The sequence below is a fragment of the Anneissia japonica genome, unplaced genomic scaffold, assembly GCF_011630105.1.
Source record: "Anneissia japonica isolate Jap-2015-1 unplaced genomic scaffold, ASM1163010v1 scaffold288031_len342695_cov171, whole genome shotgun sequence".
Taxonomy (NCBI): domain Eukaryota; kingdom Metazoa; phylum Echinodermata; class Crinoidea; order Comatulida; family Comatulidae; genus Anneissia; species Anneissia japonica.
Window position 1 is genome coordinate 329,760 of NW_022725829.1, and position 15,634 is coordinate 345,393.

General features: G+C 34.4%; 2 protein-coding genes across 2 annotated transcripts; both read right to left on the bottom strand.

Annotated features, from left to right (window-relative positions):
- Positions 1-228: 228 nt before the first annotated feature.
- On the bottom strand, positions 229-3,927 carry LOC117112933. Its single transcript, XM_033256155.1, has 3 exons — positions 3,810-3,927; positions 1,601-1,711; positions 229-412 (listed from the first exon to the last, which is right to left on the bottom strand). The coding sequence occupies exons 1-3, from the start codon at positions 3,907-3,909 to the stop codon at positions 285-287; spliced, it is 339 nt and encodes a 112-aa protein (XP_033112046.1). The 5' UTR covers positions 3,910-3,927; the 3' UTR covers positions 229-284.
- A 1,087-nt stretch (positions 3,928-5,014) lies between these two features.
- LOC117112918 (CD209 antigen-like protein D) lies at positions 5,015-11,011 on the bottom strand. Its single transcript, XM_033256133.1, has 2 exons — positions 10,720-11,011; positions 5,015-5,214 (listed from the first exon to the last, which is right to left on the bottom strand). The coding sequence occupies exons 1-2, from the start codon at positions 10,997-10,999 to the stop codon at positions 5,015-5,017; spliced, it is 480 nt and encodes a 159-aa protein (XP_033112024.1). The 5' UTR covers positions 11,000-11,011.
- Positions 11,012-15,634: the final 4,623 nt, after the last annotated feature.

A 15,634-nucleotide genomic window follows, 5' to 3' on the forward strand; every position in this document is an offset into this window, starting at 1 on the left:
TCATTTTTGGGCTGCTCGTTCCGGATACAGATTCTGATACACATCCCATGTTCATATTAGTCTATATCAGTTGAGATAATCTCTCCTAAATGAAGTGCTTACAAATCTTAGTCAGGTCCTATACTATTTATAATAAAGCATACCGCAAGACTGTTTAAATATTGTCTTTTGTCGCATCTCTTAGAATTTAGACTTAGCGATTCCAATTCGTTTTTTTTGCTACTGTACTATCATTTCAATTATTATCAAGTGTGATGAAGTAATTAAATTATGTTAAATATAATTTAGATCATTTGATAAGTGGCACATTCGTCATCCTCATGCGTGTTTACATTGAACTTTGTTTGTATCAATTGACATTCAAAATGCAATTCGGCATGTTTGATGCAATTAAACGACGAACACCCAGTATGTTGTAAATGTAGTGTAATGCATGCAACACGGACCATTTTCTTATTTAAAAAAAAATATTGAATATTTCAGTAATTTAAACAGTTGACGTAATTTAAGGGTGAAAGGACAAGATTCCTAATCAACTGCATTAGTATCGAAGTAAGCATACCCTACGCTTAAAATATTGCTACTGTACCAATGAAATTGACTTTTTAATTTTTAAATAATTTTTTCCTTTTTTATATAACATTAAAATCCATATTTTTCTAGGGTTTTTAGTTATTAATACAATTATATTAAAAAAAATAATTCTCTTATAATGTTTAATGATGTTCAACATACTTTGTTGTAGACCAGCTTTCACGTTTCTCTCTTTCCCGTTCAAATTTGGGGCCGTTGTTTAGAGCCGCATAATTGATTCGTTGTTTCTTTCTTGTATTCATTTGCAAAACAAAATACTGAATGAAAATCTGTATTTTCATTCAGTATATGACAAAATTCGGCCCAATGTCAGCGAAGCTACTGCAAAAAAACTTCGGGCGATTTGCCAGATTTCTACAAAAATCGTAGGTTTCACGCAGTAAAATTTCAAAAACTATCGTTACAAAATTAAAAAGTCCGACGAGATTTGGCAACCTTATAAATTAAAATTAAGACTAATAAAACTATTATTAAATTTCGAATAAAATAAAAGAACAATGGCGAAAATCGGACGAGTAGAAGTGAAGTTATGAAGGAAAATGTGAGAAAAAATAGCGAAAAAAGCGGAAAATCGAACGTTTCGAGTAAAATTAAATGAATTAGCGGCGATTAAACTTATCCTAATGCTGATACACATCCCATGTTCATATTAGTCTATATCAGTTGAGATAATCTCTCCTAAATGAAGTGCTTACAAATCTTAGTCAGGTCCTATACTATTTATAATAAAGCATACCGCAAGACTGTTTAAATATTGTCTTTTGTCGCATCTCTTAGAATTTAGACTTAGCGATTCCAATTCTTTTTTTTTTGCTACTGTACTATCATTTCAATTATTATCAAGTGTGATGAAGTAATTAAATTATGTTAAATATAATTTAGATCATTTGATAAGTGGCACATTCGTCATCCTCATGCGTGTTTACATTGAACTTTGTTTGTATCAATTGACATTCAAAATGCAATTCGGCATGTTTGATGCAATTAAACGACGAACACCCAGTATGTTCCCAGCATGCACGAGCGCATCTGACTCGGGATTGCGTCCACATTGAGAATGGTACAACGTCATTCGAGCAGCCATCATTTATCCTGAATAAAATGCCAAACATTGCAGCTGGAAAAAGATAAATTTGTTTGTTGGTAAATATGTGGAAACTTATAAATACAAAACAAATTTAACAAAAGCAGTCATTCTATAATGTGCATACCCCCATGCTGTGCCAGAACACAGTACTAACAATACACAGGCCATATATGATCGGTGAAACTGCAGCAAACCTTCAATTTAATAATTGAATCACCAGTCGTATTCAGGTACATTATGTTCTTAAGTGCAGCAGCCTACCCTCAAGAAGATAATGGAATTGCCTGCAGTATTTAGTATTTTTTGAGTGCTGCATGATTCTAATATTTTCCTTTATGCTCGAGGGTAAGAAATGAAATCTACGTGACTTTGACCTTGTACTTTGACCTTTTATTTTGAAAATTAAAAGGTGTCTTTCTTAGACTATTATATACTATTTCACTAAATTTTATGATGATCTATTCAATGTTTTTCTTAATCTTGCTAACCTAAAGAAAGGCAGACAGCAGTATACATGACTAATATTTTTAAGTGGTCCTCATATTCACACCCTACTTTGGAACCTCACTAAAATTAATTCTTTGTTTATTGGACAATTATAATACATACTATAAAGTTTCCTTTAGGTCCATTAATATGTTTTTCGAGATATTTATGTTCGAGTCCTTTAAATGACCCTCGCATGCGGATTGTCACAAACATTTAATATTTCCTACTTGTAACGTGGTCAAACTTTCCAGTTTTCATTTAAATCGGTAGATCGGTTTTTGGTAAATCTGGCCTGGGACATTTGCCATTGAATGGTCTTTATATCCACATCCTACTTCGGATCGTCACCAAAAATGAATAATTTCTCTGTTCGACAATGGCAGACTGTTTTTGAAAGTTTTATTTAGATCCATTAATAACTTTTTTGAGATATTTAGATCTGAGACGTTAGCACTTTAAATGACCCTCAAATCCATACCCGAATCTGGATCGTTACTAAAATTGAATAATTTCTTCTTTGTAACTTGGTTAAACTTTCCTAAAAAAAATCATTCAGATCAATGGATACATTTTGGCATATGGTCTGAGATGTTTTCATTTGAATGGTCCTCATAATGCTTGGGGAAACATAATAATTTTGAATATTTATTTTAATGAATAATTATTTTTCTTTGCATTTTTTATATAGAAGAAGGCTCTACCAACCATCTATCTCACATGAAGTGCGCACGTAAGGTTTGTGGGTGTGACAGCCAGGCGGCGTTATGCTTCAAAACTTTGTCCTACGACTCAAAATTTCTTGACCACGATCGAAATGTTTGTAAAGCTGAGTAACAGCACAGTTAAATATGCGAGTGGGCCTAGTGATTATGTGTATCATGAAACTTGTATCTGTGACGTCTTGTCTTAATGCAAGGAAATACCATTACGTTACGTTGTTTACACTTCCTCGGCACGCTCCATATACGGCAAATAGTTAAAAACAGTTAATTGTCTCCTTGTTGATCTAACCCTTCAAAATGTGAGCACTTCCAGATCTTTTGTAATGGAATATTGTAGTCGACTTTGACAAGTTGTTGATGAAAACTATGCACTGTAGGTTGTTATATAAATAAAGTAGATTTTTTCGTCGATTGTGATCTTGATTTTAACCGAAAGGTCCAGTGATTAATCTCAGATAAAATAGTATAAAATACATACTCCAAGTATCGAAATGCACACCATAGTGTCGGGATTCAATATTTTTTAGATTGTTTGTCATGAAAAATTGTTACCAGGTTTGATAAATTTCGGATAAACCTTGTTGGCCGTATAATGATATATATATATATAAAAAGATACATAAAAATTGGAGTTTTCGCCGATTGTGACCTCGACTTTTGACTCTTTAAAATTTAATCACCACCAGATCTTTGGTCATGGATCACACTGTGTCCAAGTTTGACGAGCTTTTGATAAAAACTGTGGCATGTAAAAAAAAATAACAGGGGCGAAAACTTAACATCCTTGGCGATGGTAATGCCCTTTTTTGGCGGAAGTAATAATGACAGCAACAACGTTAACGGTTATAATGACAGCAACAACATCAACGGTAATAATAACAATGACAGTGAAATAACAATTACGAGAACACTGATACCTTTTTCACAGATGGCAAATGCGTATGGCCAATAGCATGTAATGTCTATCCAGCCCTCGGGTACTGTAATAGTGCATTCTTCATGCGAATTGTATCCCATTCCATTGGGTTCGCCAGCATTCCAGACTTGATGGAATAAAATAAACTTATTTATATGTAAAATGTAAAAGTGGCTAATTTATTCATATCAAATGAAACGATATAAATTTTAAAATGCAAAAAATAAAACACGTGGAACAATTAGGCCTGCGTTGTAAGTTGAATGTTAAAATGCCTTTCCAAACCAAATATTGTAAAACAACAGTGTGTTTACTCACAAGAATATACAGGTGTAGATCGAGGGTTTTCGATAGAAGGGGAACCAATCTCAGAATAGAGAAGAGTGAGGGCGCTATATATCGTGAAACTGTGGCAAAAGGAATAATACTTTGCTTAATAGATACGGTACCCAACAAGTTTAGGTTTTCTTTATGATATCGAGGTCTACTATTGAACAATATTGCAATTCCAATACTGTCTCTTATACACATCTTGTATCATGAAACTTGTATCTGTGACGTCTTGTCTTAATGCAAGGAAATACCATTACGTTATTTACACTTCCGTAAGCATATACGGCAAACAGTTAAAAACAGTTAATTGTCTCCTTGTTGATCTAACCCTTCAAAATGTGGGCACTTCCAGATCTTTTGTAATGGAATATTGTAGTCGACTTTGACAAGTTGTTGATGAAAACTATGCACTGTAGGCTGTTATATAAATAAAGTAGATTTTTTCGTCGATTGTGATCTTGATTTTAACCGAAAGGTCCAGTGATTAATCTCAGATAAAATAGTATAAAATACATACTCCAAGTATCGAAATGCACGCCATAGTGTCGGGATTCAATATTTTTTAGATTGTTTGTCATGAAAAATTGTTACCAGGTTTGACAATTTTCGGATAAACCTTGTTGGTATATATATATAAAAAGATACATAAAAATTGGAGTTTTCGCCGATTGTGACCTCGACTTTTGACTCTTTAAAATTTAATCACCACCAGATCTTTGGTCATGGATCACACTGTGTCCAAGTTTGACGAGCTTTTAAAAAAACTGTGGCATGTAAAAAAAAAAATAAACAGGGGCGAAAACTTAACATCCTTGGCGATGGTAATGCCCTTTTTTTCGGCGGAAGTAATAATGACAGTAACAACGTTAACGGTTATAATGACAGCAACAACATCAACGGTAATAATAACAATGACAGTGAAATAACAATTACAAGAACACTGATACCTTTTTCACAGATGGCAAATGCGTATGGCCAATAGCATGTAATGTCTATCCAGCCCTCGGGTACTGTAATAGTGCATTCTTCATGCGAATTGTATCCCATTCCATTGGGTTCGCCAGCATTCCAGACTTGATGGAATAAAATAAACTTATTATTATTATTATTATTATTATTATTATTATTATTATTATTATTATTATTATTATTATTATTATTATCATTATAATTACAATCGTTTTCATAATAATTATCATTATCGTTATCATTATCACCATCTTCATCATTATCGTCATCCTCATCACTATGATTATCAGTTTCGTCATCATTATCATAATCATTGCCATTACCTATTACCTATTATAAATCAGTGGTAACGTCATCACATTTATTTGCACTGAATTTTTCTATTCTTGACTGATCACTATTTATCGATATAGTGCCTCCGATATTTGACGCTTAGTGTGCAAAAAAAACAAAAAAACTCAAACCTGGGGTGATTTTACTACAGTCAAATAGTATGAGATAGAGCAGCTTCGCGGCGGCACTATATCTTTCTAATACAACTCTTAGGTTCGTTTGATTTTTCTATTTTCCCCACTCTCTAACATGAATGAAGAATGGGCCTTATGTGTGTATCATAAAAAATTGAGTAATTGCATATGTATTCTTATTACATGAATCAATAAATCCCAAAATGAAAGGGAGGGGGAGGGGGTGTGTTCCGGAGTCCTCCAGAAAAGTCTCGATTTCTAGATGGCGGGAATGAGCTTTCCCGATTTGTGAAATGTCTTCTGGATTTTAAGTTCTTCAAATTTCAAGATTTCCCTAGATTGGGTTCCAGTCCCTAAACTTTTTTCTTAATCAAGTAAAATGCTTAAGAATAAATCGATTTTGGCACCAATGGCGTTCCATATTACTTATTTGCATGGCGTTCCATAGTATAATTTTTCTGGGATTTTTCTAATTCGCATCAAAAAGTTTCTCGACATAAACTGACGCTGGTGGCGCTTTCCGAAATGTGCTAATACTGTACTACGAAAAACTCAATAAATTAGAGACTTGTGGCATGTCTAGATTTTCCCCTCTTGAAAACTGTCACACGTAAATTTTTCACATTCTTTATGTGTGTATACATACATACATACAAAAAAGTAGTTGAATACGTATTCTATTTACCATGAACCGATAAACCCCCCCCCCCAAAAGGGGGGGGGGTCCCCGGGGCTCTCTCCCCTGGAAAATGTTGATTCCTAGATGGCGGGAAATGAGCTTTCCCGACTTCTGAGGTGCCTATTAATGACTTTCAAGTACTTCAAAATTCAAGGTTTTCCTCTTCTTGAAAACGATTCCATGAATCAATGAACCTCAAAGAGAAATGCGTGTTCGGGTTCTCGCCGGGAAAATGTTGATTTCTAAATGGGAGAAATGGGCTTTCCCGACTTCTGAAGTGACTTTTGAGTTTTTTTTTTAATTCAAGGTTCCCCCCTTGAAAACGGTATTGTAAAAAAAAAAATAAGCTCACGTGTTATAAAAAGTTAGGTTATTTTTATTTATTTTTTGTCCAAGGGAGGGGGAGGGGGTTCAGGACGCCTGATTCCCCAAGATCCGCTAATGTGAATTGCGAGGAAATCTAACTCGGTTTGGGACTGGATATAACGTTTCCCTCTCTTTCCCTTCCCTCCCCTCCTTCTTCCCTCTTTATTTTCCGTGCATTTTTTCCGATCATACAAAAATCTCCATAGACATTATATATTTTCTGCCAAAAAGTTGGGGGGGGGGGTAGCGGGCCCCGTTGGAGGGGGTCAGGACACCTGAATTCCCAAGATCCGCCAATGTGAATTGTGAGGAAATCTAACTCGGTTTGGGACTGGATATAACTTTTCTCTCTCTTTCCTTTCCCTCCCCTCCTTCTTCCCTCTTCCTTTTCCTTGCATTTTTTCCGATCATACAAAAATCTCCATAGCCCCTTTCCCCTGGTTCGCCGGCCATGTAATAATAGCCTTTCGTTTGTTGTATAGGTATATACGTTGTTTTTTTTAACCATTCTGAATAAATACATACAAACATACCATATATAATATTTTCGTTTTTACTGTATATTATTGTAATGTTTTTGCTGTCAAATGGACATGGAGTGAGAAAAAACCCATTATTTTCTTCAGAAATGCCTTCAGCCCTCTGTGGGCTTCAGTCAATATTTCCTTCTGCTTCTACATCCAATAGTGTACTCAAAACCTATAATTGCTTACCGGTATAACCTATTACAATATTATTATTACCTATTACCATATTATTATTATTTTTATTATTATTATTATATGTAAAATGTAAAAGTGGCTAATTTATTCATATCAAATGAAACGATATAAATTTTAAAATGCAAAAAATAAAACACGTGGAACAATTAGGCCTGCCTTGAATGTTAAAATGCCTTTCCAAACCAAATATTGTAAAACGACAGTGTGTTTACTCACAAGAATATACAGGTGTAGATCGAGGGTTTTCGATAGAAGGGGAACCAATCTCAGAATAGAGAAGAGTGAGGGCGCTATATATCGTGAAACTGTGGCAAAAGGAATAATACTTTGCTTAATAGATACGGTACCCAACAAGTTTAGGTTTTATTTATGATATCGAGGTCTACTATTGAACAATATTGCAATTCCAATATTTGCAATAGTTCTACTATACTCGTGTTTAAAGGTGAGAGTTTCTGGATATCGGGCATTAATGACAAGATATTCCAAAACATTAAGGTCACTTAAATTATGTAAGCATTTTACAACAAAAATAATGCTATGGAATTTCATTCTTTGAACCATTTCAGGTATATGTTAAGGATTTTCAGCCTGTTTGAAAAATCACCTTTAACGCATAACCTAGTAATACATCTCGATGACTTGTTAATAGGCTATTTTATGCTGTTTTGTTGTGGATTCCACCGTATTCGATAATGGGCAACGAAGAGCATTAAAAAGTCTAAGTAAAATTTCAGTATCGTTAAAACTAACAGACCGTTTGATAAACCCTAACATTTTCATTGATTTCATAGATACATTACCAACATGGGTTGTCCAGGTTAGGTCACCAGAAACGTCAATAACAAGATATCTATGTGAACTAACAACTTCGAGGGGATTAGTGTCAATTGCATAAATATAATTAGGCATATAAATATATTTCATAGTTATGACTTTACACTTTTTTTGCATTTAACTTCATGTGGTTTTCGTCGATCCATTTGGAGATACTATGAATGTGTTTTTGTAAGTCAAGGGTATCATGAGGACTATGTACAGGTCTATAAATAACTCTATCATCAGCATAGTGCTTCATATGAGAAGTAGTATGAAAAGGCAAGTCGAAAACAAAGATATTAAGTGAAAGTTGACCCAGGACGGACCCTTGAGGAACGCATGAACCAACTTTATCCTCTAAGAATATACTTTGCCAACGCGCTGAAATCTGTTACTGAGAAATGAGTAAACACATTTCAGCAAAGATCCACATATTCCCGTACTATGCAGTTTTTTAAATAAGTAGATCATGGGAGACGCGGTCAAAGGCCTTTTCCCAATCAAAGAATATATAGCCTCGACGACCCGTGGGTTTTTGACATCCATTATTTGAGACCAGTCATGATATAAAGTGGTGGCTTGTGTAATACATGACCCACCTGGGTAAAACCCATGCTGAGTAGGACTGATAGACCCCAAAAACTGGAGATGAAATAGAATGTTGTCCGCAATGATACGTTCAAAGACTTTACTTATAATAGAACACAGCGATATGGGTCGATAATTTTTAATATCGTTAGGGTTACAACATTTAAATACAGGGGTGACATTAGCCAGTTTCCAATCTTTAGGAATTAAGCAATCAGTAAAGGGTTTATTAAATATTCTGCACAAAACAGAAGCAATAACAGGGACAGACATTGATAACATTTTGGGGGTAATATTGTCTGGCCCAGGGGATTTATTAGGCTTCAGCGACAAAAAGCTTCAATTTTTTTTTCATCAATAGTAACACTGTTAAGGGGGACAATATCAACGTGATCGCAGTTACATATCACGTGATTAACATCAAAGGAATTATCAGGTGAATTAAAAATTGATGCAAAAAAGAGTGGAAAATGCATTTGCAGCATCAGCATCGGAAATTAAAGGCAAATTGTTAAAAGTGGCTTGTGTAATACATGACCTACCTGGTTAAAACCCATGCTGAGTAGTACTGATAAACCCCAAAAAACTGGAGATGAAATAGAATGTTGTCCGCAATGATACGTTCAAAGACTTTACTTATAATAGAACACAGAGCGATATGGGTCGATAATGTTTAATATCATTGGGGTTACCAGATTTAAATACAGGGGTGACATTAGCCAGTTTCCAATTTTTAGGAATAAAGTCATCAGTAAGGAATTTAATAAATATTCTGCACAAAACAGGAACAATAACAGGGGCAGACATTGATAACATTTTGGGGCTAATATTGTCTGGCCCAGGGGATTTATTAGGCTTCAATCAATAGTAACTCTTTTGGGGTGGGGGGGGGACAATATCAACGTGATCGCAGTTACATATCACGTGATTAACATCAAAGGAATTATCAGGTGAATTAAAAATTGATGCAAAAAAGAGTGGAAATGCATTTGCAGCATCAGCATCGGAAATTAAAGGCAAATTGTTAAAAAATTTTAACAGGACCCATCTTACGTCTCAACTTAACATAACTAAAAAACAGTTACATACCCGTACGATTTATAATCGAATCGGTACAGGTTTTGGACATGCATTACTGTACATTTGCAGGATTGGATTGGATTGGATTGGATTTATTAAGGTAAAAACACCAACGATAGCCCAAGAATTTCTAGAAGAAGACTTATTTCCAGTGGGGTCCTTCTGGTGGTGATTGGGCAGTACACAGGGAGACAATCATCTCTTTTCCGAAGAGTACTGCGTTCTTTAACACGCACATGGGCCATAAATGCACACGGACCAACGGCTTAAACGTCTCTTCCGAAAGACAGTGTGCTATTGTAATTTGCATTTCAGCCCTCTAGCAGAAACACAAGGAGAGGTAGCGATGTTAATTGAACCGGGGATCTAGAGATCTTCATGGTTCAGCGCACACACCTTGGCTACCACCAGATTAGCCGACTAATGGAAAAAGTATATCTTTTAGAAAGTTGCCTAGGATGATGCTAACTCCAGTTATAAAATTCATTCGAAGAAAAAAATAATAACGTATAACAAATGTACACACGTTAAATAAATTATACATGGGCCCCAACACATACATGTGTTATTTGATGGTAAAAGATTATTATAATTTTATAATTAAAAAATATATTTCTATTGTGATTAAAATAACTAGAAAAAACAGAATATATAACATCAATGTTTGAACACAACTTTAGTAGTCTGATAGTTTTAGTAGCAATTTCAAATATTTACAAGGTTCATTTGAAGATTAGCCTTCCTCTTTAGCTTGCAAACGTATTCTTGGAAAAAAAACCCATTTTCAACAGAAACTAATCAAAGGTCATAAAAAGAAGCCCATGGGCTTCTATTCCAGGTTTTACGATATTCAGATGTTTTTTTAAATTAAAAACTTTGCAAACTTACATGTCCAGGTTGGATGCTTTCCATTGACCCAAACAAAATCAGTAACAAATTCGAGAGTAATGTCTCTAACTAGTCCAATCCAAACGCACGTGTAGTCATATTCCTCTTTAAACGGAGTTGCTAACTCATTTATGATCACGTGTTCTTCTTCTGTTTCAATAACAACCACATCAGCACCCTTGTCTAGGCAAATCTTTCTGGATTCATCGAATGTAGCCTTCGATGGATCGGGCAGCGAAATATAACAACTATGTTTCCAGTGCATCCAGTCTGAAGTCATACAATATTGACCATATTGTGCTGAAAATAGCCAAGTTAAAAAATTCTATAATTAAACTGTAAAATAATCTAAGACCGCGCAAGTGGTAGGGGGAGTAGGGCAAAGTAGGAGAGTGATGGAAAGAACAATTTGATCGAAGAGTCATTAGCCACAGACCTTATTCCTTTGGAAAGAGAGCATGAGAGGTTTAAATTTTCCTGATGATTGGAATCAAAGGCCGCTCTTTGTGGTTCAAAGGAAATGCCCCCAAAATCCCGGACATCGTACAGAGCTCAAATATTAATATAATTATTGTGATTATGCTTACTATATAGGCTAATGCAAGTAAAGGAATAGCATGAAAATAATAATAATAATAATAATAAAAATAATAATGATAATAATAATAATAATCATAACAATAAATAATAAAAATAAATAATAATACCAAAATAATATTACAATTAATGATAATGACGATAATAACTAAAAAGAATAGTAATAATGTGCTATACCAAGATATAATAATTTAATTTCATTTATTCTACAAAAAAAAAAAAAAAAAAAAAAAAAAAAAAAGGAGAAGGAGAAGCAAAAAAGTAGGGAGCATTTAGCAATACTAAAAATGCAATAATAATTACTGAGGATAGGCTACTAAAATGCAAAACAAGTCAATATTTTCTTGCCTGTTTCACATAAAGCGGATTTATTCGTGTTGCATTCAATTTTGGAAAACACGTTGAGATTAATGTGAAGAATAACACACTTTTCCGATGTAGATTGCGGTTGATGTAGCCAGGCTGAAAGGCAATAAACAGCTAAACATGTTATACCAACGTAACGTAATGCTCTTTAGTTTAAAAACGTATACTCTTACACTCACATCCACACACGCCCACCCTTAAATCACACTAATAATAGAGAACTGATATTAAAATCTAACTGATTAATTTTATGATGAGTTTTATACAACAGAATTCCATCGCTTACCGATTGCACTGCAGGTCTAGCATCACGATACAATTACAAGGACTGTGACATTGAGGATTTGGATTTTTGACACAATTGACGTATCATACCCCTAGCATTAGTGAAAGAAATTTTGAGGGCCACGTGCAGGACTAATTGTAATAATCATTATGAAAATAGGTTACGGATTATTAGAAACGTCATTCTTAATACCAATGTAAGTATTGTTTGAATCACGGATTGCCATTATTTAATTGATTTTAAAGTTGATTTACATTGGGCTCTATCCAACCATTCATTATCATCATTGAAATAGAAGAAAGTCCAATGGATGTTTAATATCAAAGATGCCTTTTAGGTCATACTTTGATAAAATACATTTCACATGACTTACCATTTCCATTTTAGTTAATTAAATTGTGCATGATGAAAAGTATTCGTGACCACCTCTTATTGTCCATGTTATTTTACCGGTTAAAATACTGGATTTTTAAATTGTTTTGCATAGTGGCAGTATGTAGTGGTGTCTTATGGATGGTTCTTGCTACTGGTATTGAAGGTTTTCTATTTTGTTGGTTAACGATTGTGCTCCACTAAACCAGATGGATGGTTCTTGTGTGAGTTCGTTGTTGTGGAAGAGATGTAAATTCTAATATAATATTAATGGTGCTTGACAGCTCCATCTGGACCATCTAACAGCTCAATCTGGACCATTTTTACTAACCTTTGCCTCATGTAAGGCATGCAAGCAAAGCAAGCATTTAGACTGGGGCCAGGGGGCGCCAAGGGCCAAAAAAATTAGCCCTTTAATTTCGGTAAATTCTTAGTTGTTTGATAGGCATGACGCTACATGTAATAAGATTTCATAATTGTTGTAATGTCCAAGTCGAAGTTTATTCCACGTAGGCCTACGATCTCGGTGAATTCCAAACATCATAAGGCTAAAACAGGGGTGCCGCCAGGATTTGCCCGAGGGGGAGGGGGGCCGACGCCCCCGACGAAGGGTTAGATTTCCCCGACGAAAGCAAAGTGGGTGTGGTCGACCTTCGATTAAAAGGCTTCGAAAGTGGTCCAGGGGGCGAAGCCCTCGAAAAGTTTGACATTTTAGGGGTTTCAAGGGCTTATTTAATCGATTTTAAGAGTCTACTAATATGTAGAAAATACACATAATTTTGTTTTCTGCCCGACAAATTGTACTTTTTCTCCCCGACCGGGGTGGGGGCGCCCCCCTGCTGGCGCCACCCCTGGGCTAAAAGTACGCTTATCAGTGATGAATTAACAACCTAGTCCTAAGTTGTGTACTATACATCGTCCTTTTTAAAAATTATTTATGAATACTAAAAATAAAAAGTGTTTACATACCCCTGATTGGCATATAACCAGGGAGTTGGTATAGCTAAGACTAGGAGACCTGGTCTACGCGCAGCCTTTCGTGGTAGGCATGGCCTAGTGTGGGTGACCGATTACTGTTGTAGCACATGTTCACATGACAATAAATTTAGGACGTGCACGAGACACAATTGGTTAAACTGTGATTTCAAATTAATCATGTCGTGTTAGTCCTGTTGTACGCCTCATGCAATCACCAATTGGCCTATATCATTTAATATTATTCAAATCACAAACTGATTAGGTCAGTAGTATACTACAGAAATTCAAGGTACATCGATTGTACTGGTGGAGGTCCTATTACGATTCAAAGGACTATGAGATTGAGTGTTTGAATTTTGGACACGATCGACCCATTATACAATTTTAGCACTAACAGATACCTCATTTCATTAAAAAATATACATTGGAATGTTCGCGGTGTTGGGGAGATCGGTTTATCATTATAAAAATATATTTTTCCCCCTCTTTCTGGTAAAGCCACCTTTATTCCCATTATTGTATCATTATTATATAAACCATAAAAATTTACATAAAATATATATAAGAACATAATAAATTAATCTCAGTTCTCCTACATATTTTCATTTTCATCTTATTTTTTTTACAAATAATTTATTTTCATTTATTAACACTTTTTTTTTCAAATACCTTTGTGTTCAACTTTAAAAAAAGATTTATGCGAGTCAAAAAAAAGGTACACCAACTGGGAATCACACCCGGGGGTTTTGGCTGTCTATGCAGACGCCTTAACCAACTGAGCCAATGAGGTCTTGTTAGGAATTCAAATCCAATTTAAGAAACTAATTCAAATAAATCAACATAGATATAACTCTCAACCGTCTAGCAGCAACATGCTATAATTATATACAGCATACCAAAAGGTGCGCGCGCTTCGTAGGCTTAACCTCTAGTGTGTGGACGTCGCTATTATTTTCGATAAAATGAATATGACCACTAAAAGACGATAAGTTGCATGTTATTTGTTATCTCGTTCAGTAATTTCTTTAGTTAAGTAATGTTAAAAATGCAACAGAGGTAAAATCATGATTTATGATTTACAAAGCATGTTGCCTGGACTTAAACAAATAGCAAATTGCGTTTAGATACAGGTTTTAATAGCTGCGTTTAATGTAATTTCACCTAACATAAAAATATTTAGAAACCACTAAGATCATATAAAACATCAGTAGTGTTAATTTTGTATGGAGAAATATCTATTTCTCACCATTATTTGCCTTGGAAAACATTTTTGTTTGCAATACAATTAACATAATTTGCAATAGGTAGGCCTACGATACAACATATTTTGGTCAGGGGCAGCTAAAGGAAAGTTTTACATTGCGAAACAGAAACAGACTATGGTTGACGAAAATCGAGTGTGTTTATCAACCGACTGTGCCTGAAAACCGAGTGTGCTTGAAAATCCGATGTGCTTAAATGTTGCCCTTCTGGCGTTCCATATAAAAAGTATAAAATAACTGACGGTAAAAATCAATGTTTTTCTCTCAATTAATCTGATCGACATTTTGATGTTACAGTACCTTTTTCAGACCGGTAGGTTTTGAATCTCAGACGTTTATTAAGGATCTCGGTTTTGCATTTGCATTTGAATAAGCTAATTATAATACATTTTCAACAATAAAAGTAGGAATCTGCAATTGTTAAAAAAGTTGTTCCAAAAATAAATACATTTTTATTATATTCTTTATATATAGCTTGCAATTAAAAACTGAAATGAGAACATAACGAACGTGCAATGTGAAGAATACCGTTAGTAGTCTGTTGTCTTATGTTATATTTTTTAGCTTTGTCATATTTTTGGGTAAATTCTTGGCAAACATGTCTAAAAATATCTAAGTAATTCACTGATTATGAAAAAAAAGGGTGCCAGTTTTTTTATTCACTTCTAGGGCCCATTTTGAACAAAACAATTTATTTATTTATCATACAATAGTCATTTTAGTTTATCTTTATATCATATAAAGGTATCAGTGATGCATTGGAAAGAAAATAAGAGCAGAAGAAATAACCACTCCCAAAAATCTTGCTACATGCTTATTCTGCTATAAATTCCAAGACTCAGTGTGAAGTGATCTATACGGACATGGCTAAAGCAATTTCAGCTATGTAATTATTAGTTGAATGAATGAAAATTGGAATAAAAATTTATATATGGGATATATGTTTACGTATGTGTATGTATGTATATATTGATACATATGTGTTTGATCGCGTATGTACTGTATGTATGTATGTATATATATATATATATATATATATATATATATATATATA